The 26,404-nt window shown below is 41.1% G+C and overlaps 3 protein-coding genes across 3 annotated transcripts; 1 reads left to right on the top strand and 2 right to left on the bottom strand.

The window, feature by feature from the left end:
* The first annotated feature begins 2,030 nt into the window (after positions 1–2,030).
* Positions 2,031–6,450, top strand: LOC120458385. The gene is made up of 4 exons (XM_039646004.1): positions 2,031–2,193; positions 2,254–4,890; positions 5,007–5,455; positions 5,513–6,450. Exons 1-4 carry the CDS (start codon positions 2,155–2,157, stop codon positions 6,351–6,353), a joined length of 3,966 nt encoding a protein of 1,321 aa, XP_039501938.1. The 5' UTR covers positions 2,031–2,154; the 3' UTR covers positions 6,354–6,450.
* A 7,635-nt stretch (positions 6,451–14,085) lies between these two features.
* On the bottom strand, positions 14,086–14,578 carry LOC120450890. Its single transcript, XM_039634134.2, has one exon. It carries the CDS (start codon positions 14,525–14,527, stop codon positions 14,207–14,209), a length of 321 nt encoding a protein of 106 aa, XP_039490068.1. The 5' UTR covers positions 14,528–14,578; the 3' UTR covers positions 14,086–14,206.
* A 330-nt stretch (positions 14,579–14,908) lies between these two features.
* On the bottom strand, positions 14,909–15,356 carry LOC120452519. The gene has a single exon (XM_039636778.2). It carries the CDS (start codon positions 15,326–15,328, stop codon positions 15,035–15,037), a length of 294 nt encoding a protein of 97 aa, XP_039492712.1. The 5' UTR covers positions 15,329–15,356; the 3' UTR covers positions 14,909–15,034.
* Positions 15,357–26,404: the final 11,048 nt, after the last annotated feature.

The following is a 26,404-nucleotide window of genomic DNA, read 5'->3' as shown; positions in this document are numbered from 1 at the left end:
AACGCTGGGTTGCCAATTGACGTGGCAGCTAGCAACCTCTATTGCATAACACCTGACAAATGCAATTCAGGCAAAATGCTCCACGAGGCTGCTGATGATGATGGCCTCAAGTGAAAAACACTCACGCAAACACGCGACGCACTTTGGGCTCTGGATTGGGGATTGGGAATGGGGGTATTAGGTATTAGCTATTGGGTATTTCGTACTTGGTATTGGGCATTGGGTGGCTCCATTCCAATGGGCACTTTAATAAAGTGCAGTCCAAATTGTGGGCAATCCGGTGACGGTGGCCCTGCATTTGCCGGCTTTGTTGTTGCTGTCAGTGGTGCTGATGCGGCGGTGATGCGGTGGTGCTGCAGTTGCAGCCACCGTGGCGTCAATTATCGCCGCTGTACGCAAAGTGGGGCAGGCAAATAATAAAAACGCGCCCAAACGCAGTCGTCAGGCTCAAAGCACTTCATTGTCAAATGAGCTTAAACACCACGCCCCTCGGCCCCGATTCCGCCCCCTTAAGACCCACTCCCCCCGACCCCCGACTCCCATCAGCATCCCCATCTCGATTTCATTTGTGCAGCACTCTTTGCTGCGTTTTCGTTTTCATTTCATATCAGCATCTCACTGTTGCGATACCCTATAATAGGGTTATAACTCTATACAAATTCATTTTGAATGATTTGATTTTTTTAATGTGTTGTTTTTTTAATCTTAAGAAAGGTTTTATGTTGTGCTTTTATTATTTAGTTTTTTAATTTAAAACTGTTTCTAATTTACAATACAATTATTTTGAAATAATATTTTTCCGTAAAATTAATAGTTTTGATTAAGCCACACTATTAATCACAAAAATAAATAATTTAATACAAAATCAAATCTTCCTTAAATAAAAATTTCAAGATACATTATAGATGGCCTTACAGGGTATATAATAGCTTGAACGAAAACCACCTCTCCCTGGCGTATTTTTATGTTTTTCTGCAGTTTGTTCGCCGTTTTCACGCCTCACTTGCCACCTTGTTTGCCTCGTTCGCTGATTTGCTGATTGATGGCGACGTCTGCAATTGAGACGGCAACTGCGACTCCGACTGCGACTGGAACAGCGACTGCGACTGGAACTGAGACTGAGACTGGAACTTCGGTTCCGTCTCCGCGCAGGTGTCGCCGCCTAATTAAATGAAGGCAACGCTCACGCATGCGTAACCTGCAAACACTCCCTGCCCGGCCCATTACCCTGCCCCGCCCCTCGAGCGCCGCCCTTCGCAATGCATTGTTAAGAAAATGGGTCAATATGCAATTATTGCATTTATTTTTTTACATTTTCTTTGCAAGCCCCAAGCGGACTCTGCTTCGTTTGCGTCACTTGCGGAGAGTTGAGAGGCGAGTTCGCAATAATCATAATATGGCTACTTCACTTGGCAAAGCAATCAACCCGAGGCCTCCGAGGTGTTGATTTTGTTAATATTTTTCCTCCTACCCAGAGATGCCCCTCCACTGCTCCACAGTTCTGTGTCCACCGCTCCCGATTCGCGGAACTTGGAAGGGAGCCGATGCATCGGTGGATGTGCAACAGCACCCAGTTCTTTGGGTTAATGAAGCGACGCCAAAGTTGCTTTGCTCTGCTCCAATTTCGAGGTTGATGGCAAAACACTTTAAAGAAACTTTAAATTGATTTCGGGAAGTGCACGATCAACTTTAAGAGAAAAACTATCATCATGCTGAGTAAAAGGTTTTTATACTCCTTCAAGCGAAATTACGGATATGAATAAAAATATGATATGATGAAAATTTAATATTAAGGTGTAAGCGAAATTACTGATAAGAATGAAAATATGATATGATGAAAATTTAATATTAAGGTGTATCATTTAATATGTAAGCGAAATTACTGATAAGAATGAAAATATGATATGATGAAAATTTAATATTAAGGTGTATCATTTAATATGTAAGCGAAATTACTGATAAGAATGAAAATATGATATGATGAAAATTTAATATTAAGGTGTATCCTTTAATATGTATCAATCATGCAAAAGACTTGGCTTTCAGAAAAATGTCTAAACTTTAAGCAATGTTCTTCCTAAAATAAGCACCCCTCCAAAATACAATACCTTTCGGCCCACACCAACTAAATTAGGCCTTGTTTGAAATCGCGAAATGAGGGTTCTTCTGGGCACCAAATGCTTTCTGAACCTCGTAAGTGCCACGTTCTTCTAGACACTTTGAAACTGTCTATCTAAATGTGATCACTACTAGTGTAAGCACCGGATACGATGGCACCACAAGGCCTGTTCCTATCTACCTCCTCAGCAGCTCTACGATGTAGCAAAGAATGTCATCAGGACCCACCAATTAGCACTCTCCGCAAGATTTCTATCAGGCAAAGGAAAACCACCGGAAACTCCAACTTTGGATCTAATTTGTCGGGCATTGGCATCAGCGAAAAACTCTGTTGACGGTGGCAAGCCGAAAGAGCCATTAAAACTTGAATCCATGGGTCAGACATCTACTGGTTCCAGCAGCCAGGCATTTACCAAAAATACTCTTCCTATAAAAGAGGAGAGCAAAACACCATCGAAAAGCGAATTGGAACCGGAGTTGGTGTACTCAAAAGCTCCGGAAGTATTCAACTGCAAGAACTGCTTTGAGTATAGTTCGGAAATATTGATTGTGAACTGTAAAGATTGCATTGGAGATAACAATCAATCCACAGAGTCAGTTATGGGAAAGGGGACGTTAATACTGAAGGACGATAGTACAAACGAACCAACCAGTGCTTTAAAGGAGCCTCCAACTTCTGCATCAAAACCATCGGTTGGCGACTCTCCACCATCTATTGCTGCAAAGAACACATCACTACTACAGGAAAATAGTACAAATCAACAAACTAGTGCTTTAAAAGAGCCTTCAACAAATCAACCAAGAAGTGCTTTAAAAGAGCCTTCAACAAAGCCTGCATCAAAACCATCGGTTGTCGAATCCCAACCATCTGTTGCTGCAAAGAAACCTCAAGTGTCACCAAGTTCAACTTCTCTTATTGAGAGATTTACCATGCCGCAAAAATCCGCTTTTCCCGTGGGAAGAAACCCCTGTACAGACGGCAAAAAAGCTACAAAATCGAAATGTCCGCCACCCAAACCCAAACCTTGCACCTCATCGAAAGATGAACACAAACCACCTGTTAAAAAAAAGCCACCTTCAAAACCCAAACCAAAAGATCCACCTGAAACCGTCGATTCTAGTGCATCAGGTGCACAGAAAAAGGAAAATGATCCTGCAAAGCCAAGGATCGCAAATACACCTTCGAATAAACCTCAATCAGAAAAATCATCTGCAAATCCCAAGGTTGGATTTTCTATGCCGTCGAATACGGCTTTTCCATTGGGCAGAAATCCCTGTGTTGATGGGAAGAATGAAAAGAAAGGACCTAAATGTGCAGCTTCGAATCCAAAGCCACTACAAAAAGCCGAGAAAGACGATAGGAAACAAAAGGAAACTAGCACAAATGCAGCTCCGATTAAAAAAGCAGCTACTGTACCAAGTGGATCACCAAAACCTCCGGAAAGTGTCGTACCAAAAGCCGAACCTCGAAAGAAAAAGTCAATGAGGCAGGGTATTGTCAATCCAAAGGAGCCTACGGTTAAACCAAAGAGTCCTCCGGTTAAAACAAAGAGTCCTCCGGTTAAATACAGTGCTTCTCCTAAGCCGGCTCCTAAATCTATCAAACAACCAAAAAACAAAGAGCTACCAGAGCTGTCAACTTCCCGTTTTTCCATGCCACTTATGTCGGCTTTTCCCATTGGAAGAAATCCATGCCGGGATGGCCCAAGGGGATCAGCCAAGGAAGAAAGTCCATGCGGTAAAAAGGTGGTCAACATTTGCCAATCAGGATCCGATTCCTGTAAAGCTAAAAAGAATAGATCGAATAACGCCAAATTAAACGTTGTTTCGCAAAAAGATGTTAAGAAATCCGATGCATCAGAGACGAAGGCTTCCGTAGAACCACCGCCTCCTCCACCACCAGTCAAGGAAATCCCTGTGACTTCTGATCCGCCTCAGAATAAGGAGAAATCTGCACCCAAAGTTCGCAGTCACACAGCAGAAAAAGCACCAATGCCAAAAGGCATAGAAGCCAAGGAATCTCCAGCTTTACAGCCTTCGCCTGTAACTTCTAAGACAGAAATCAGAACACCTACTGAGCAGGAAGTAAAATCTCCTACACCAGCTTCTCCAGAGCCGAAATATGAAGGACCAAAAAGTTCGAATTGCGAAGTGAAAACACAATGCGCTGCTACAGAAGCCAAGAAAATACCAAAGAAATGCCAGGAATCGAGGGTACGCCACCTAGTCGACGCCAACAATGATCCAAGTACGAAACCCAAGTTAAAAAAGTTTCCAGCACTTCCGCTCAAGCAAAGTATCGCCAGTTATTTAAGCAGTATTGAGCCATTTCTTAGCAAAGAGGAACTCAAAGTGGAACGGAAGGTGACCAAGGAGTTTGTGGACAACGAAGGTACACAACTCCAGGAGCTTCTCGAGAACGAAGCCGAGCGTTCGGACAACTGGCTAACTCCCAGATGGACACGTTCCGCATATTTGACCTATCAGGCTCCATTGACCGTCTTCTCCAGTCCGGGTCTCTCCTTTCCCATTCAGGAGTTTAATGGAACCAATGATTTACTCAACTTCACAGCTAAAGCCATCTACGGTATGTGCGAGTTCAAGCAGCTAGTCGACCAAAACAAAATTCCAGTGGTCAAGATGGGCAAACATTATCTGGACAACAGCCAGTTTGCCAAGATCTTTGGCACGGTTCGCAAGCCAGGTCGATTCTGCGATATCATCGAACAGTACAATGATGCCGATTATATTGTGGTGGTATATAATAATAATGTAAGTAATAATCTTTAATCAGTATTTGGAACTATTAAAATACAGAAATCCTAAAAAGTTAAACTTCTTGATGTATATTTCAACAATTTAATTGGCTTACCTTATCTCGTTCGTAGTACTTTAAGTTGCCCATTTACTCCGAAAGTGGAACATTGTTGCATGTGCATACACTGAGAGACGCGTTGGCGGATATACTTGAATGTCCGCTTGAAGTAGGCGAACACTTTGGCCTTTTGACCCACGACAATAGAAGCAACTGGGCTGAGGCGTATACAGTACTCTGTCGACTTCATGGAAACGCAGATACCGTGGAGACCATTGAGCAGTCCCTGTTCGTGGTCTGTCTGGACAAGTGTGTACCCACTCCGAAGGGCGAGGAGAGGGTTGTCCAGGCCCATCAGCTCCTCCACGGTGGTGGAGTGCGTCAGAACAGCGCCAATCGTTGGATGGACAAGACCATTCAGCTGATAGTCAATCCAAATGGCCTGGCCGGATTTTGCTATGAACATTCGCCCGCGGATTGCCAGCCACTCGCCATGCTGATGGACTTTGTGCAGCAGAAAGTGTAAGTAAATCTATAAAAAATATTTTTACTTAAAGCCAAATATATCTTGTATTTCAGCCATGAGGAGAACTATGGTTGCGGTGGCTGTGAAGCGGACAAGAAGGTCACGTCCACCCTGTTGAAATTTCAGCCAGTGAACGAGTGCATCAATTTGTGGTTGTGCCAGGCGAGGCGAAATATTAAGAGGATCGCCAGTCAGCTGCAGGTGAATGTGATGCAGTTCGAGTGCCATGGCAAGTGCTTCATCAAGGCGCAGGGTCTGAATCCGGATAGCTACATCCAGATGGCCCTCAGTCTGGCCTACCACTCCATGCACCAGAAACTACCCGCTCAGTATGAGTCCGCTCACCTAAGGATTTTCCATGAGGGGCGCACTGAAACCATTAGATCCACGTCCAATGAATCCAAGGCCTTCCTCATGGCCATGCAATCGCAGACGGCCTCAATGAGTGAGAAATTGTCTGCACTTCAAAAGGCGGTGGATGCCCACGAAAGGTTGATCAAAGAGGCCATTAATGGACAGGGCATCGATCGGCATTTGTTTGGCCTACAGGCGATGGCTCTGGAAAAGGGAATGCCACTACCGGCATTCTTTCGGTCCAAGGGTTACGTCAGATCGGTGACCTTTCAACTCTTCACCTCTCAGGTAGCCACCGCCCACGAAGGATTCATGGCATACGGACCACTGCTGTCCGACGGATATGGAGTCTGCTACAACCCACAGGAAAAAAACATCATCTTCGCCATCTCCGCTTGGAAGAGTTGCCCACAAATCAACGTCATACGATTTGGCAAAGCCATCAAGCATTCCCTAAACGTCATGAGAAAACTAATCCTGAACACAGGAGGTGATTCTGTGGGCGAGCATCCATGTAAATGCGAGAAAATACTGCTCTAGAAGGGCATACCCTATAGATTTTTGTTCAGATATCATCTTGTATTACGTTTCATAACAAGGCAAATATACACTCGTTTTTTTCAGTTGTATTAACCAAGCCATTTTAATTGCGTTTGGGTTCAGGGTCGTTGAGAAAACGAACGCATATTACTCACCCCAAAACCATCTCACCTTTGACAAAAAAAACTGGAGACGCGTGAGATTCTCTTCCAGAGTATTAACCTGAGATCATCCGAACTCGCCCACGGGGCTTGTTAATTAAAAAATAAAAACAGTTGGCGAAAGAGTAAGTAAGGTTGGGTGACTCAGTTTATGGGTATAATTGAATCGTAAAGAGTGACCAATATTTGAAATATTTCATTAGAATGAAGTAGTCTTTTGTCAAGTACTCAATAGTTACCAGATCCATTCCGAAGAACTACTGACCCACTTCCAACATGAATGCGTCGCCTTCTTTTCCAGGGGGCAAAAAGTCAAACCGCCTTTTCATGCCTCTTATTTTACTTCAATATCATCTCATATTTGCCTCGCCAGTTCTTATGCAACATTTGCATCGGTTTTCGCGGTGCTCTGCTCTTTGCTGGTTGCAGTTTTATTGCTAAATTAAGTAATTGGTACAAGAAGCCGCCATCTCTTCAACCCCCACCTCTCTTGCCCTGCTGTGATTGCCGCGTATCTGCAGAAGTATCTGAGTATGCGTATCTATTATACCGCTGCATCTGGGCATTGCAGAATGAGAAGTGTGCTCTGTGCTCCTCTCTCTTCTTTACGGTTCTTTGGTATTTCACTTCTGCTTTCCATACTGAATGTGATGTGCAGATGCAGATTTCAATTCAGTCCACAAAAAGGCAGAAAGAGAGGCGTAAACTACACATGATCAAAGTAGTGCAGCTGTACAGATACTTTCACATCTGTGAGGTACATCTCTATATATATCACTAAGACTCTGCAGCAGAACAATCATCATCATTCCAGCGAATTGCGACTTATTTGCCTCCGAATCCTCAGCACTGCATTGCTGTCATTAGCCAAATTGAAGGCATTCTAATTGGCTCACTCCATTTCGCCTCACTTCGATGCACTTCACTTAAATTTAAATCGGTTGAAACTAATTATAAAGTGCACTTAAAAATGCTATACATAAGGGCACTTATTTTTAATTGGTATTTATAATGAATTTGTTTTATTTTAAATATATATTTGACATGTTAATATTATCTTTACTCCTTTACTCCTCCGTATAACAATGTTTTTCAAAGACGAGGAGCTGATGTAGCTAATGAACCGAATTTAGTTTACTTTGCCATACTCATCGTGTGAATCACACGCCTTTCGGAGCAGCTCGGCGGTGGGCGTGGTCCGGCCCTGTCAGCCCTCCTCTCACGTGCTGCTCGTCATCGCCGGTCGCAATCTGATCTCATTTTAATCACAGCTAATGAATGTCAACACTAATTGCCACTTGAGTGCCAACACTCAGTTGGATGGTGGGTGTGGAGGGAAAGGGCGGGGCCCCAAAGGGGTGAACCCCAAAAAGTGATCTCAAACAAAACAAAGTTAACAAGCTGCAAACAGAAAAAGACGCAAACAAAAGGCAAACAAAACTGCGAAAGCCTAATTACTGGTTGTTATAACTATATGGGGCACAAACCTCTCCTTTTTCGGTGGGCTGGTAGAGGGGGGGAAAAAGAGTTGAAGGGCGGAGGAGTGCGTCACTTAAACGACTTGATATTTACAAAAATTTACACAAATTAATTAACCAATTAAGTGAACGTAGAGCAGACACAAGTTCGGTCATTAATCATGGAGTGTTTCTATGACCAACCACAAAGTCCCCTCAAGCTAATGAAGTGGTAAAAACTCAATTCAGAGACGCTTTAATGGGTTTATTCAAGATTGATAGATGGATTAATCGATCTTTGGAATTGTCAAAGCCCTAAGCGTGATTTAACCCTATTAAGAGTTAAGCACTCAATGGGATCTTTGATATTATATGCATATTTTGTACCATGGATTTTTTCCAATGTGAGATTTGTTTATACTATACACAATGCCTATTGGATGAAGTTTAATTACTCGGTATACGGTGTGCAATAAATGTATAACTAGTATTTCTGTATTATTAAATAATCATAGTTATATACATATACATTAATTCAACCAAAAAAGTATCCTACTTCCACGCTTGCAAATGCAGGCAGATGGAATCAAGTTTTTCCACAGGCCACATGGCGTATGAGTAATCAGCGCACAGCCTTAGCCATTTATGGAGCCCCTGCAGCATCGATCTTGACTTGGCTCTAAAACCGCCTCTTGGACAACGAATTCGATTCAACGATTGTTTGTTTGCTTGTTTGTTCGGTTGTTTGGTTGTTTGGTTGTTTGCCTCTTTGGGTGCCTGCTTGGCGTGGCACTCAGCTGCGATTCCGATTTCGAGTTCGAGTTCGTTCCGTGGCCATTTGGTGCCATGTCATGCTCCGCGCTGCAGTTTGCCAGCTTGGGAGGATAGCCTGCGACCAAGTTGGGGTCGCAATTCTTTATTTGTATTCCGAGTAATTGTCGTCGCTGCTGACGCGGTGATGTCATCCGGCAGGTAGATATACATAGGTGCCAAAAGGTGACTTTTTGCAGCAGTCATCGTGGCGAGCTGCTTGTCGTTGATGGATTCGTTGAGGCGAATCTCGGATTGGTTTGGATTGGATTGGATTGGATTGGATTGTATCCGATTGAATTGGTCAGAGTAGGTGCTCTTGTCTTGGCCGCTTGCTGCGCATTTTGACCAATTTTAGCCAAACTCAATTAGTCTTAACTGATGTTTCGTTTGTGCTTTTTATAGAACTCTGAGAAAACAAGGAGCGGGTGCTCATTGGTGCTCATGGGTGCTTTCTGATATCATTGGGGTCAAGGACAGGGTTCAGCAATCCCAATCCCAGAACAGAGATCTCGGAATCGTGGCTGCTGCGCAATTCAAAGAAAGCCGTGCACATAAATTCAGTTGGCTAAATGTGCACATACATCTGAATATACAGCATTCTGAGCTGGCTTCGATCCGGCGTCTTTAATTAGCACTGAAATTAAACTTTTTTCGGCCTGAGCTTTTTTCCTTTCATTTGTCGCATTACCTGAGACTCCATTTACCCAACTCTCGAGAACTCAGTTCGTTTGAGAGTCCCGAAATTCCAGTTTCCAAGGGGCTTCCGCCGATCGACCGACTAATTCTTCTTTAAACAAACCGAGAAGAACCGAAAAATGAGCAGCACCAGCAAAAAAAAAAAAAAAATAAAAGTAAGTTAAGAAATCTTCATAAACACGCTAACAAAAAGTTCTTTTGCCAGCGACCTTGGGAATTTCAGTTCATCTGCTTTGCGTGCTTCATTTTATGGTATCTCACCCCCCATTTTATTTTATTTATTAATTTGTAATGCCATTTTACGTCTGGCCATTTGGATGCCATAACAAGTTTCGGTTCAGTTTCGTATTTCTTTGAATTTTTTTGCTTTGATTCTCGAGAGGAGCGAGATGAGTATGCATATGTGAAAAGAACGATGCCCCAAAAGAATCTTTAGAATGCAAGTAGCAGAAGCGATACCATTTTCTCTGCAGTATCTGGCAAAGTTGCACAACCCACACTCGCATTCTAAGTACTTGCTTTGCTCGCAGCCTGGCCTCTTTGACTTCATTTTCCTTTTGTATATTTACATTATTTTGGTTTTTGCCTCGAACCCGCATTCAGCATACGCCCTGTTGCCCTCACCACTTCGCCAATTGCATCTGCAAAATACATTCGCCATGGAAGGCAGAAGTAGAATGCCAAAGAAGAGCACAGAGCGCGCTTCTTATTGTGTGCCGCTCCGCGATGCCCAGATGCAGATACGAAGCCGCCAGCGGTCTAATAGATACAGATACCCGGCCAGAGATACCCAGATACTCGCACAAAGGCAAACATAGCAGAACATTTAGATTGCAGAATCCAAAGCGAATGCAGTTCTGCCGGAGGAAAGGGATGGGAAAGGGCGGCGGATGTGATGCGAAGGCGGCTTCTTGTACCAATTACTTAATTTAGCAATAAAACTGCAGCCGGCGAAGAGCAGAGAAACGAGAAACGAGAAATCGAGAGCGAACTCAAAAGAATTGCATCTGCAAATGTTGCATAAGAACTGCGGAGGCAAATATGGAATGATAATGGGGCAATATGGGGGGCGGGGCAAGACAGGTTGACTTTTTGCCCTCGGGAGAAGAAGGCGCCGCATTCATGATGCAAGTGGGTCAGTGGTGCATCGAATAGGGGAAACTCTATGGTTATGATTAAGAACTATTTGCTATATGATTCCAATTGGGCGCAGAATCTATTTTAGTCTCTTTCTTTGTATATATATATATATATATATTATAATTGTTCAAGAATAATTGAATAATAATAAGCCACATTAACACCCAGACAGTAGTAAAGTATTTATCTGCGGTCTTTTTCTACAAGTGCTTAGGTTAATTAATTTCCAATGAATATTACATTTGAATAGCCCGACAGTTTAATGATTATTACAAATGCAACACTAGTATCTTCTTCTCCCAGCTTTCAACTCTATTGCATTTATGTGTAAGAAACCGATCTCTTCAGCTGGGCAATAGATTCCAGTAAAATGCAAACCCAACTACAAACTTATACTCCATCGTTCGAATACATGCAGTGTGACTTAGTGCCGCCGCCAACTGGGCTGAGTTATTAATTAGCGAGCAGAGTAAGTGAGCAAGATGAGCTGGACTGGCTGCACTTGACTGATCTGCCGCCGCCCTTTTCTCCGCCTCTGTCCAACCCCCCCCCCACGTTTTCTGACTCACGATCATTTTGGGGCCTTGTCAAAGGTGAGTAATAAGCGGGAGATCGTATATGGATGTTTCGCTGGATGTTTCCACAGAAATTCGCCAAGTTTCGCGGCAAATGTTCACCTTGAACTTGGCCAGAGAAGCGAGCAGAAAGATATTAGCTAGCAGTATGAATTTGAGTTTTCCTATCTATTGCCCCCACTTTTTTGCAGTTGCATCGCGCTGCTCAACGAAGCTGAAAATATTTAAATGCTAAGCAACGTTTTTTTTTCATTTTTTTGTTCCTTTTTTGTGGCGACTAAACAAATATGAATGCGAAATTTGTTTGGCGCTGCGGCTCACCCACGAACTGGTCATGACAATGCCGATGCCGATGCCGATGCCGCTGCTGATGACGATTTTGTTGGCCTGGCAAAAAAGCAGAACCACCACAAAGTAATTACGTCGAAGAGCGAGAGGGAGAGGAACAGCAGGTTATGCAAGTTCAAGGCCAAAAACTCTGCATTAATTATAATTATTTTTGCATTTGTTAATCGCAGAGGGACAACAGCGACAACAACAATCATCAAGCTGCCTGTGTTAATTGTCTGGGCGAATGCAAAAGAGGAAAAACAGGTAAATGCAGAATTTGTTTTGCTCGCATGTGGTAATTAATTGTGGCCAGCAATCGATGGCCCCATCGAATCCCCCAGCAGCCACGGGGTTAATGCCATTCAAAAGAATCGAACCCCCAAGACCAGTAAATTACCTCAAGACGGAGTTTTTATTACTTTGTAATAAAGAACGTATGATTTAGAAAACAAGAATATCATAATACAAATATTCCGTAGAAGTGAAACAACCAAAATCAGGGAATTACCAAAAAACTGAACTTAAAAACAAGAAGCGCTAATGTTTTATTACTCTGAAATGAGGAAAGTATGCAGAACAAAGCGAAGAACAATAGAGAGTATATAAACTAACCTCGTATTTTATTCCACTTTCACCCAAAAGAAAGTGCTTTCAACACACGTACTGCACTTTTGTGCTGCCTCCACTTTTGTTATCAGCAAAGTATTTGGCACAGAGCCAGTATATCTCGTATCATTTGCAGAGATTTGGGATACCCGATAAGCAAGTAAACAAAAGGCTGATAAGCAGCAGTCCAAATTCAATTTGCCCCCCATCGATAAGAAAACAACGAGGGGACATGGAAGCCAAGGGCGACTTAAGCCAACGATTGCTCTGCCATTATGGGTCTTAAGAGCTAGAACAGGCCATAAAGTAAGCTCTTGGAGGAGGGGACACCAGCCATCCATCCAGCCATCCATCCATTTAGTGAGACACAGACTCGGAGTGACATAATAAATAAATTTAATCAGTTGGCTGCGTAAAAGCTCTGCTGATGCTGCTGACTGGAAATGGGAATGGAAATGGGAATGGGAATGGGGGAAGTGGAAACCCAATCCGAATCCGCATCCGTGGCAGCTTTAACTTCTAGTGTCTTTGACTTTCGGATTTAGGAATGTACTTTAAGATTGCCGCCGTCTGTGTCATCAGTTCATATTTCGAGTGCTTAGCGCTTATTTCTTTCAATTCCGCCCTTTTTATGACCTCCACCTCTGCCATCTCCTCAACTGGCTGGCTTATCTCATTGGAAGCCCGATTCTAATTCCGTTCTTGTGTCTGTCGTTGGGCATGGTGACAATGTGGCTGTGCCCACGTTGCGTATACGTAATCGAGTTCTTAAATCCGACTCAAAGGGCAATTGTGTTGTGACACCCAACGAGTTTTCGTAGCCGGCAGCTAACATACTTTTCAAATTATTTCACGTTTATCATTACGTCCTCCAGTTTTAATGCCATTATTACCACATTCTATTTAGCGCGACTCGTCGTGTGAGTTTTCCATGATTTTCCACCCTTTGGAAATTTACATCCTTTCGGCTATTTGTGTGTTTATTTACTTATGAGGATTAAAGCCCCAATTAAAATTCATTTAATATGACTGAGAAAACTCTGCGCTTTCACAAAAGTGTGTGGAAAATGAGGTGAATTTAATAAGGGAAACGTTTAAATATAATTGCAAATTTAAAACAGAAACCTGCTGTTTGTCCTGTGGCAAAAACGCAGCACAATTGTGTGGTTTCCATTATTTACACCTCGAATTCGCTGCTGTAATTCTTATTTTAACTGGGCAAATAATTAGCACAAGCAATCATTTAAATTTAAGTCAAAATGAAAACGTAATATTGTTTAATTATACGAATGCAGTCGTAACTTTGTGCCAAGAGAATTTGCATAGTAATTGATTGCATTGCAATCGAAATAGTTGATTGTTAAATTCGATGTTTGTTTTTGATTGATTTGTCGAGATGGAAATTACGTTGTACTGTGGGTAATTATTTGTCGTTTTGATAAAAGGCCAGTAAAAAAGTAACTAGAATTTTCAGAGGTAAGAGCTAATTAGCTTATTTTTGATAAGGTCTTGTGTAACATTTTCCTCTGATTAGCGCTGAATAAAATGTATTCATGACGCGGAAATCGATTTCATTTCTCTCGATAGCCTTCTTTTAGATATAGTTATGTATAACTGGTTAACGCTATGGCTGAAGACTGAAACTCGGCTATTAACACAGAACGTTGGTTAGACCGTAAAATCGCATAAATATGCTAATTTCTTTTTGTTTTCGTTTTCATCGTCATAGTATTTCTATTCTAAGCTCAAAATTGGTTTCGTTTTTTTTTCTACTTATTATTCATCTAATTAGCATAAGCTGTTCGATTAAATACATTTAGTGAAGGCGCAATTTTAACTCGACAGTAAAAGTGGATATTCTTAATGATTACACAAGCGAAAGTGAGTTGGAAATGGGTCAAGGCTTTTTGGATTTGTTAGAATAGTTTAGGTCATAAAATAATAAATTTGTTAGTTAAAGCAATAAAAGCGATATCTCTTTATTATACCTATTTGTTAATCTTTCACTAAATTTGATTAGAAACATGAAAGAAACATATACTATGTTTAGATTGAGTATTTTAGCATCGTAAAGCTTAGCCTGTGCTTATAAACTGGAATCCACGAGCGGCTTCACTTGAGTCACCACCGGATCTATCGATATCGAATCCAGAACTCCTCGCGGCATCGTTGCCCCAATTATTTCTATCATTGCCATTGTTATCCAATGATTCCAGAAGCTTCAGGGTCCTATCGACATCAGAACTGTGAACGCTATCGCTCCAGTCGAGGTTGCCACCTGAAGATCGTGTTCTTCCTGCTTCGCCACCCAGATTTATATTCTGAAATATACCCGATGCACCGATCGCGGTATAGATCAATCCAAACAGCAGCAGCAGTCGGAGAATGGATTGCATTTTTCTTTCGATTAGCTCTGGCTGCAGTTGACTGAATGTCAGTCGGCTCTTGAGCTTGGCTTTTATAGCCTAGCCCTGGGTTATCAGCAGTTCTAAATGATTGCTTTAAAGGTGATATGTATACTTTTAGACTGAGGTGAGTGTGGGAAATTCCAGCTTTACGACGAACATTGCGAACCAACCACAAGCTAAATTAGTATACTAAGCGAGCTACTGAACTTAATCTATGACTAGTACTTAATGCGTATTTCTATATCAAAATTGCGGATGAGAAAACATTCCATATTCGCTCACTAAAATAAATATTAAAAGTTCTTTAGATTGATTTATAAAAGTATATCGATGTGATGTAAAGTCGTGCGGCTCTTTTTAAAGATAGCATTTTAGAATAGCCATTTCAAATATTTTTATTTTACTTAATAATTATTATTGAAGAACTAGTTTATTCACAGACATGAGGAGAGGGTGAATTAGAAAGACTGACATGCAATACTAATAATTTCAACATTAAATCGCAGGCTGGGTGGTAATATCCGTGAAATCCAAGGTAGTCTCATCGTCATCAACACTTGGGTAGTCGGTTGAGTTCTCATGAGCTGCATCGTACTCCTGCCAGCGTCTGACCAGTTCGTCCATGGCAGTCATGAACTCTTCGGCACTGCTGTAACCACTGCCGGAATCAACCAAGGATTCGTACGTAGAATCTTCCGGATCTTCAATGAGGTCGTGCGGATGGGCAGCAATTAGAGCCGCAAAAGTGATTCCGAGTAGGAGAACCAATGGAATAATGTGGCTCTTCATACTGTTCACTGCTCTGCCGGCAACTGCATATCTAGTTGCAGTTTCTTTCGTTTTTATATGGATCGTGTTGGTCGGTAATAAGTTCAGTGGAATTCTGGAAAATCCAGTCTGGGCTAAGCCCAAGTGGCAAGCTGCTTGGATTTCCTCATTCATATTTATGCGTTGGGCGGTGCTAGAGTCCCCTCATCCATTGAATCTGAATCATCGCAGACCAAGTCAGCAAGCATTGCGCATACGACTCGTTGCCACTTGCGGATCAACAGTCATGCAAATAAGTCTATGATTAATTCGAAATAATTGCAATATCTGTGAAGAAAATTCTCGGCCATGCCAATCATCTGTCAGTTGCTAGAGAAGTGTTAGTAAGCTCGAAATTATAGTCAGAGGTTATACTCTAAATACAAGATCATAAACTTAGCAAAGTGACTGTACTTAGCGACTGATTTCCTTGTGGGCCGCAGTGAGTGCTGCCGGCAACCCTTAAATGACTTGGTTGCGAACATCGAGCACTTTACTCCGCTTCGTTGCCTCAAACCTTGCCTCTTTGGCTCCTCCGGCACTTTATTCAATTTTCCAAAGCGCGCGCACTCGGCTGCCAGTACAAGCGCATTTTGCCACCCCAAAAACCAGGAGCCCATCTACGAAAACCTGTGGTAAAAACATGCAATCTACTCACGAGGCTAATGCCCTTTTATGGCATTGGAGTGTGCCGCATCAGCAAAACGGTGCTGAATCGCTGCTGCCAAAGCTGCAGCATTCAACCTCCTAACCACCAACCTGCGAACAACGCCATTAGATGGGCCACCAGACTCGAATCACGGGGGCTGCAGCTCATTATCCTCCGGGAAAGCACCAAGCCACCCACTCACCCATCCTCCGAATTGCTGGTGGACTTGTCTGCAAATATGTCGCTCATTTGCATCATCATCATTGGAGTCTAAGACTGCGCCATTGAAATCAGCGTTAGCTTTTACACGGATCGTTTTCAGTCATTTTAAAAGCACTCCAGAAAATATTTTATAACTATTGTGCAGTTATTTAATTTTTAATAAGAGATTGGTTTTTATATTTTTGAAATTTAAAATATTTATAATATCTTTAATAATACATATCTTTGTAAATTTCAGACAATTTCTTTAGCCTTTGTTTATTTTCGGCTATCTTCTTGTTCGACTTGTCGGCCAATCTCAGTAAAAACAACTGCGTCAGTCTTTTAAAAATTCCCGATACCAGCGGCGCAGCAAGTTAAACTGGGTTTTGAGTTTTGTTCAGTGTTTTTAAAGCCTTTGTGAATACCCACTTCTAGGTGTATAGAACCTTAGCAAGTGCCATTAAAAAGATACAACTGAAATGGCCCAAGCACTCCGACATAAAAGTACGACAGTCAGTCAAATTAACATTTCAGTCACACAATGACCTTCACCTAGAAGCCATCAAAGCGTACCCAAACGGCGGCCCAGCCCTAGCCTCAAATCCCCAGCCCCAAAACCCCAAGCTCCACCGGAGACCAAAGCCAAAACCAAATCCAAATCCAAAGCCAAAAGCAACTTCAACGCAACGCAACGCGACCAAATAACATAAAAAACCAAAGTCAATCAAAAAAAAAGGAAAAAATAAACATTGTCCATCTGAAGTTTAAATACCCTTTTTGAAATATAGCCGTTCAATATTCAATATATAGAAGTTGTAAAAACGTAACAAAAAAACATATACGCTACAATAAATTACAATAAATTTATTAACTCACAATGATTCTTTGCTTTTTAATTTTTAAAATTATAATAAAAAGTTTAATATCATTTCGATGTTCTTCCATTTCAGCAACTAAATACAAATATAAAATTTTAATAATTAAAATAAACCCTTACCTTAATTTTTGTGTATTTTGTTCAGTGTTACAAATCTCTTTTATAAATTATAAAGCCCTTCGGAAGTGAAGCAGAAAGTTATGAAAAACGATACAAAGTCAAAGCTGGCTTTTGCTCAGTCGGTCGCGTAATTTTGTTTTCGTAGCCACTTGATTAGCACGCTCTGAGCCATGTTTAAACGTGGGCTGTTTAGCCAAACGGCAGCCGATACACCCGACCTGGTCAAAAGCGAACCGTCCAAATAGCAGCGATGGCAACAACAAGAGCTCCGATATCGGCGAACAGAATTCAGCTAAAGACCGCACTAAAGACTTTGACGCAAAAAACGTGCGAGTACGTGCGGCTGATTAGTAAAACAAACAAATTAAATTGGTCTCTGCTTTTTGCCCGATTTTCTTCTATTTTTCGGCTTACGACTTTTGGCTAAGAGCTACACAAAAGAGCCGTGTTGGCTCAAAGAGATTTATAAACTTTTCAAAGAGAACTGTTATGAACTAAAGCCAAGAGAAGTAATTAAAAGTTTCGATCTGCCAGATGAAACAGATGGTATAGTTTTCTAACAATATTTTCTACTAATCTAAGAGTAAGTGAATCAACTTTTTTCTCAATGCTATAAAGTTACTGCCACTTTAAAGCCATCATACTATTTACCTATAATTGCTGGTCTTTAAAGGCTAGGTTAATGAAAAAATATTCCCATTTTCAATGCAGCAAGTGGTTCTTGATCGTGATATTTATAATTCATATTTAAAAGATTAGCTCTTTTGACCATCAAGGTCCACCACAAATCGATTTGATCTCTGCGACTACTGGTCTTGGCTTATTTGCAGGCATGGCACCTGTTGGTGGCCAGCAGATCTATGAGGTAAAATGAATATTTATATAAGAATGGATTGCATTGGCATGAGTAGGCAAACGTCTCGCATTCTTGGCTTTATTACTTGGCCCGTGGAGAAGGAGAGTCAGGTTTGTTAATACATGCCAAATCAATATGCAGGTCGCGACTTTGACTAAATTCTTATTTTGCCCGATACGTCATTATAACCGCAGTGTTTTCGGTTGGCGAGGGGGTTTGCTTGGGCTAAGCCCATTACTGGACACCAGTTGGATAACTGCTGGCGATGCTGCTGGTGCTGCACAGCAAAAAAAAATAAAATTAAAACAAATATTGGTAAGAAAACAGAGCAACAACCAACTTAACAAATACTGATATTTCAGAATGTATTGACATACATTAACAAGATGAAATGGTTATCAACAAAGTCATGATATTCTGGACTTAAACCAATTTCCCTTAACGAAATATCCTCAAATGTGGTTCTATCCTATCAAATGCCTTCTAGCACTATCCAGTTTTTTTTTTCAGTGTACTGCTGCCAGTGCTGCCACTGCTGCATTGTTCTCGGTGGCGTTCTTAACGAGCGCAGCATGCAAAACAAGGCGCAAGACGCCATTTGGCTAACAGAAACACACAGAGGGAATCGCAGAATCGTTTTTATGGCCGCTGCGCCACCTGAATGACAATGATAATCGAGTCCCAACTGGGTGAATCTCTGACTTTGCCCTGTCCAGTGGACTGCAGTCCAGTCGAGACGGGGCTGGGTGCCACTGTGAGTTTTTCTGCCTGATTGTGCGCACGCGCTCATAATCAAAGAGTCGGCTCCTCCCAAACCCTCGAAACCCTCGAAAACCCACCAACTTGGCCAACTCGCTGCTGAGCTGGCCTTTTATGATGGATGGAGCGTTGGCGAGCGATTCGCCTTGACGTTGATGCGCCATCAAGGAAAATTATTGCGTGCGCGCAATTAAAACTAAAATAAAGTTGCAAAAATATGAATCCAAATTTGCATATACCAAAAAAAATGACAGTACTCGTATATATCTGGACAATGCAGCCACTTTGCGCGGACTTCCAATTGTGTCTGCCATTGCGACTTGCATTGTTAAAATGTTTGGAAAAGTATTGTAATTCTGAACCTTAAGTAATCATGTGTTTGTGTGCTTTTTCCAAAAGAAAACTGTTAAGAAATGTAGGTGCAAAATAGTTAACTGAGCAGAACGCACAGTGGCACTTTTAAAAATCATTTTATATCACAACAAAATCAACTGTACAAATTTGTATCTCATACTAAGCCTAATAATTTAGACAAAGAGATTTAGCCCAAATTCATCCGAATGTCTGTTTTAGCAATCCGAAATTTTCATTAAAATTTTACAATTGCAACGTATGCCCAATTAAACTTCTTTTGCACGAAAAATTCTCCCTTCGTTTAACCGTTTACATTGATGACTTTAATCTCATCACGTTTCAGTTGAATGAAAAGCTTTTAATATTTTGTAGTGTGCAATGGAGTTTTCTGCTGAATCTTTTAAGCACCGCTGATTCAATTTGGTCTGTCTGTTCGTACCTTTGAAAAAATAGTTGGGCAATGAAGCGCACAGCTTCGGTTTTCGTTTTTAAAATTTATATTGGTTTTGCGTATATTTATGGAATTTTTAACGTGACGCATGGGGAAAATGCTTCCCTTCCTGTGGAGCGGAAGCCCTTCTCGTTTGGTGACAAAAAAAAGTAAGAGCGACATGGGGCATCCCAAAATCATCGGACTCCGGCGCTTAACAGCGACATTGTTGACATATCTGGACACTTGGATCGCTATGTTTCTGCCACGATATGTTGCCAGTACCATTATATATATTCATACATATATATACATGAAACGAACCCTGTTTGTGTGTAAATTTGTGTTTATTTGCCGGTTTCGCTTTTGAATTTATGGTAGGGAACGAAGTGGTGATGTTGGAGAACTGCCAAACAAGCCTGAAAAGTTGTCAGCTACTTTAGTTGTCAGATACTTTATGTGTATAATACATATATGCTGGAAATGCGTCTGTTAGATTTGTTAGGAAATTCATGTTTTATTGGGACATACGATTAAGGATTGATAGATATTTTTATTTTTATAGGGATTTGTGGTAGGAGGAAATTGTTTAACTTTGGCCTTGCTTAACTAACTCTTATTTAGACCCCCGATATGAAATTTGTGGATATTTCCTTCAACTATGTGGACTATTACGATCCAGGACTTAATTTAAATGAAGTAAGCCATTATTTAAGCCATCTTGTCCTGGACTTTAAAAATTAGTACTTTAAAATGTATATCGATTAAATTTAATGTTAAATCTGGAATGTTATCTGCATCCTAGCTACCACATTCAATTATTTATTTTTCAATTGAATTAAGTGCCAGAAATCGCCTCCACAGCAATTGCTGTATTTTGCGTCACAAGATTCCCGGGAAAATGTACATACATATTTACTATATGTTTGTATATCTACCGGTAATCAAATTATAGAGCAATTCGAGACAAGTCAAGACCACTTTGGGCTGTCAATATTTCATATTATTATCGATTTTGTAACCAAGTATACTGAAGCGGTGCAAAATCATAACAAATTCTGGCCTGGGCCACTAAAGATGGATATCTGGCAAAACATATTGCCGCAGTAACAATATTTTGCTTTCCAGGCCAGGCTCCAAATGACCGAATGACTGACTGACTGGGTAACTGACTGACTGACTGACTGACTGACTGACTGACTGACTGACTGGATGACTGACTGGCATCAAAAACTGAGGGAATACATTGAGCCTGTTTATCAGCAGCCTTAGTTTCAGCATCAACAACGGCGAAAAGCCGGAGGCGAAGCACGCGTTCTCCAAATATTTATGAGCCGCAAAAACAGAAGGAGGACGACCAAATCGGGGTGTGGGATGGGGGATGGGGGATGGGGGAAAGTGGCCAGGGGGACTTTTGGCCAAGTGATTTACCGACTGAGCTTCAAGTAGCCGAAGCAGCTGTCAATCAGCCTGCAATCAGCCTCCACTTTAAGCCTATAAAAACGTCTGCAGTTAGCGGTAAAGCAAAGCCAAGACCCACCAAAAAAAAACATATACATACGAGTACGAGTATATGTATAAATATATCTGAGGCAAAAAGTAAAAGTGGCTTACGGTAAAACCATATTCGACAAAAAGAAAGAAAAGAATTTCATACATTTCATATTGCGCCGCACCCAAGATCTCCATGAAATGGAGACGCGTCCCAAGTGTACAAAGACAATTAGTGACCTCAAAAACGTTTTGCAGTTAAAGATTTTTACCCTGCAGTTGATCTTTTATGAGTGATATGGCTGGGGGCCCTCATAATATCGTCGGCTGCATTTAGTTAATGAGATCTTAAACATTGACGGCCGGATTTTCACTTCTCTTATGGCTAAGAAGACGTGATCGCAGGCCTAAAGTGCTGAGTGGTCCTAAAGAAATATTTTATATGAAATACTTCACATCAGTTCGATTTTTCCATATTTAAAAAACAAATTTTAGCTTTTTATATGCCTATTTTTACGTACATCAATGTGGTAAAAGTAGTTCTTGAAAACCAATGAAATTCTCTTTGCTTTTGCTGTAATTACTCTAAAAACCGTAACTTTAATTGGCGTGTAAATCCGTTAGGCATGTTGTGAAACTTAACTTTAAGACATTACTCACATACCTTGAAGGGTGTGGTTGGGCTGTTGGTTCCCCGAAGAATGGTCATCCAATTTGGGTATCGGTCACGCGGCCAATTTCTACCTGGCCAAAAAATATTTATTTGTATTTGTATATGGCTGTTTCTTTTTTGCAGACCTTCAGTGCGGCCGAACGCAAATAAAATCCCCAAGCAAATTAATGTTGTATTCGTTATTTTATTTATTTTCTTATTTTGTTGTTTTTTTTGTATTTTTTATTGGCCAGCAAGAAACGAAACTGTCAATTGATGTCTTCGGCGCCGGACGAGGCGGCTTTTGGTATTTCCTTGGAATTATCTTAATGTGAAATCTTGAACTATGTTTGGGGCATGGTCACAAGGAGGGCCGGCCGGCGAAAATACCTAAGACCATTTTTAATGGATTTTGGTCTTGACACGACATGGCCGAAACGTCTTAGGGCGCAATTAATTGCAAAGTTTTGTAACATCAACATAGTGTCACCGAAACCTGGCCTACAGCGAAAGCAGACAGGAAAACGAAATACAAACAGGAATCAAACTAATAAGCTGTGCTCCAATCTTTGTGCATATGTACAAATCTACGGCAAAACCTAAAGCAATTTTGGACTCTTATCTTCCTTGGCGTTGCCTTTAAGCCAGATTATGCCCACTTTAGTGAGCCACAGAACCCTTTTCGCATCCCGGCGATTACACATAATTTTCATGTTAATGGCGGCTGGCAAATGCCAAGGTACTATAAGGGGGAAAGCCCTTCAGAACACACAGAAAAGGAGTAATAAAATGGTAAGAATATGAGAGCATATGTGAACTGGCGTGTGCAGCTAAGCGGAAATCTAACCGACATTCCAAACCGAAAAACACAAGCTGAAAGCGAACGTAAAGGAAGGTGATTTCACTTTATTACGACCCTTCAAGACTTTTAAATGCTCTATAAAAGTCGTAAAATTTCAAAAATTTTAAATAGACTAGGTTTCAAAGAAGAAATATTTATTATTAATAAGTTTCTATTGCGAAACTTTAAGGAGAAGTGTTAATAGTCGATAATGTGTAGAAATGTTTAGTAAAAGTTATAATAGGGAATAAACCAATATTGTAGACTTTTGACCTTTTTAAATTAGATAAGTAACGCATTCAGAGTTAAACATTACTAGATAAATACAAGAATTAAGGCCACATAGCTAATAATAGTTTAATAAAATAAGCGCTTATTAAATACAATTTAATTTAAGGACTAAGTGCAGCCATAACAGCTAAGCAATCAGCACAAATCCGACGATTCGTGACCCAATTTCCAATTGAAATAACTTCCAACTATATAGCTTTTATACATCCGCCTTTTATTAGTTTACACCCGGCCATAAGGAAGTAATACTCCAGATTACGTCACTCAGCACGACTCCTTCGGCAGGACAACAAAGTTGGGGCTTTAAAACACCGACGGGATTATATGACCAGACGAAACGAGACCCGGGCTAAGCTGCACGACGAAACCCATAATATCCTGCAGTGGGCCATAAAAAATCGGGAAGGGCAGAGCAAATAAAATGGTCCACAGTCTTGCGATTCAGGTGTGCAGGAGCGGCCTATGGACCAAAATCCACAGACTGACATTTGGTTTTTTTTTCCCCCGCCCCTCGTTCTGCGGTTGTTTGTCTGACTTTTTTTTCTGTTTTCAACAACGCTCGGAAACGGATGCGGATGCGGATACGGATACGGATGCGGATGTCTGCCATAAACGAGCTCATTAGTAGGCACAATGTGCCATGGCTAATGTGCTCCAATAGATACTCTGGCGGCATTCCTCCAGCGACTCAAGCGATTTAAAGTTGAGCTGTTATTTTGGCCACAAGAATATCACGCTGGCACCGAGCATTAAAGCCCACTTTTACAACAGTTTTAAAGTCGTAAACACCCAATGAAATTTTAATGACCGCTGGCAGGTTGTGGCCACGCCCCCATTCACTTACACGCTGAAGCGAGACGTGAAGCAGTAAAATATAAAAAAAAAAAAAAAAAAAAAAGTGAGAATCTGGTCCAGCGATTCTCGCATCCTGTTTAAAGTTGAAAAATCCAGGGCTTATTGATTTTTTCTGTGCATTCGCTGGCGCTCGTTTCGTTTGATTTTGGACAGTTTAATGCTCCATTGAATGTTCCCGGAGTGCGGAGGTGGTGGAGGTGGAGCTGCCCCCATAGGATGTCCATGTTTATGCCTGGCTGCTCCACAACCAGAAGGTCCTGCTGCTCCATCTTACCCTTTCCCTTTATTTCCTGACGGAGATACAGAGTGTGCACAGGAACATCCTTCGCCCTTTCGTAGACTCGATTGGCAACTTTGTTTGGCCAAATTGTCTCCTCACCAGCCTGCACTTTTCACCCACTTTCCCGGCTTTTCCCCCTCGCCGCCGCAGCTTGAAATGTCAATTGCGCTTATTAGGGTAAAAGTTCACTGCGCTCTAAGCGAATTCGAATCCTAGAGATGGGCTATCTGGAAATGCTGAAATAAGCACTAGAAATCTAACTAGCAAGGCAAAAGAATACATTGATATTTAAGGAAATTTCTATTAGTAATTTTCGAATAAATTGCTTCATACATATTTATATTAAATATTTAGGTGGACAAAAGGCAAACTATATATGCAAAATTCAAAAAAATTAGCTTTAATTTTAATTTTAGTATTTAATTTTTTCAAACTAAGAAAAGCTGATCTAATTATATACATATGTCCTTATATTTGGACGTTGATATTTTCACGAAACCATCGCAAACCAGAAAAGGAATACCTAAGTACGTGGAGGGCAGTGGGCGGAAAAGCCGTAGCCAGGCTGACTAACAAAAGTGGAAAACATTCCGCCACTTGACGGAGGTGTTTTCGAAAGTTGTTCAAGTGTGTGGCATATTCCGCTGAAGAAGCCAAAGGATCTGAGCAGCAGCTCCCTACCAATGGAGCGAAATCCCAATGCTGATGAAATAACTAAGTAGTTTGTTAGTCGGCTAATGACAGATTTTAGCTTTTGGCAAGTTGCTGTGTTTGTGGTATGAATAATTTCTACCGGGGCAAAAGCATTAAGACAATCAAATTAGTCAAAGACGGAAGCTTAAAGCCAACTGATAGACATGAACAAAATGACCCAAACAGCTGGCAAAAAGTCGCATCAATTTTTCCATTTCCCGGCAGAAATTGCGTATACGACAGATGCCTTTTGGGGAGTCTTCAACGAAATTTATTTGCCAACCGAAAGTCCGGCCAAGCTGTGACTGAGAACCTCCATTTTGAGTCTGGAAGTCGGGTAAATTGCCTGAAATGTCGCTCGATTTATTTGAAAATGCAAATTACTCCTCAAGGTGGTCCGCAGTCTAATTAAAAAGTTGGGTGGTACTTTAGCCTTTCGAGTAGGCCTAATTACGTTTACATTTTAATCAGAATAAAGTGATTTTTAGCAGTTAAGTAAGAGCTAGAGATAATTGCTAAAAATAAAACTCTTTGCCTCTGCTCATAGAACTTTAGTGTAGACATTTGCAGGAACAAAAACCTTTTCAATTGAACTAATATTTTGTTCAATAAATTTTTAAATGCCTCTATCAATTAGCACTTTGTGTTCGATTTGTATTTGCCTGTGTAAATTTGCGTTATATCCATAGTGTCGTAGTTTTTGCAAAGAAATTTTCATAAATATGCAAAACGGCAATTTCGTGTTGTATGTGTGTGGCCAAAAATGTTGTCGCACATCTTTTTCAATGGCATCTAAAATTCGCGTTGAATATTGCATTTTATGCGATTGAATAATTTGTATTTAAATCGTTTGGGTTCAATACCCTCGAATAGCCAAACAAGTTGGCTCCGCTCGCTTTTTGTTTAAACGCTTTCGTTGCTCGGACGATAAATGTCAGAGGGGATTAGATGCGAAACAAATACATTTTGTGGAGTAAACATGCCTCCCGCTTCCGTTCGCTCCTCTTTCGGTTTTTAGCGCGCAACACGGCGTATGATTAATCTGCGAACGACTAATGCACTTAGCGAGCAGGGCTATGACATTAAAACTTAAGTGTGTGGCCCGCACTTAATTTAAAATGCATGTTAAAACGCCATTAACTTGCAAGCAGGAAGTGCTGATGCCCATATAATGCGACTACTACTACTGTTCTTGATGATCATCTGACCCGGGACTCGGTACAGGGATTTCGGATCCATTTCGCGCGTTTATTGAACTCCAACGAGGGGCAATTGGACAAAGCAATTGGCTACCATGTCACCATGCAGCCAAGCGTTGCATATAAATTGCCAAAAATTATGAAAATCCGATGCCTTAACAGGTAGCTATAATTACAGGGTTCACAGCTCATATGACTAATTAGGTTTTTTTTTCGGCGTTACGCTTGCTTTTTACTTGGTTTTTTTTTGTCGTGGTCTGCGATTGCATTTGTCAGCCAGCTGGTTCCGAGCTCTTGAACCCCGACCACCTCATAAACCAGTCGAAGCAATTAAAAACAGTCTTAAAATACAGAGCAACTTGCAGGCTGCGTGCGATTTGAACGATAAAAAAAGGGGCGAGCAAGAAATTCGTTTCTTGTTCCCCGAAAACACGAAAATTACCTGTTGGCGACTGTCAGTTTGAATTATTAAAGCTTACTTATGCCATACATTCAATCGTTGCAAAC

The sequence above is a fragment of the Drosophila santomea genome, chromosome 2L, assembly GCF_016746245.2.
Source record: "Drosophila santomea strain STO CAGO 1482 chromosome 2L, Prin_Dsan_1.1, whole genome shotgun sequence".
Lineage (NCBI taxonomy): Eukaryota > Metazoa > Arthropoda > Insecta > Diptera > Drosophilidae > Drosophila > Drosophila santomea.
The sequence above is the reverse complement of the archived record's forward strand: the minus strand, read 5'-3'. Positions and strand labels throughout refer to the sequence as shown.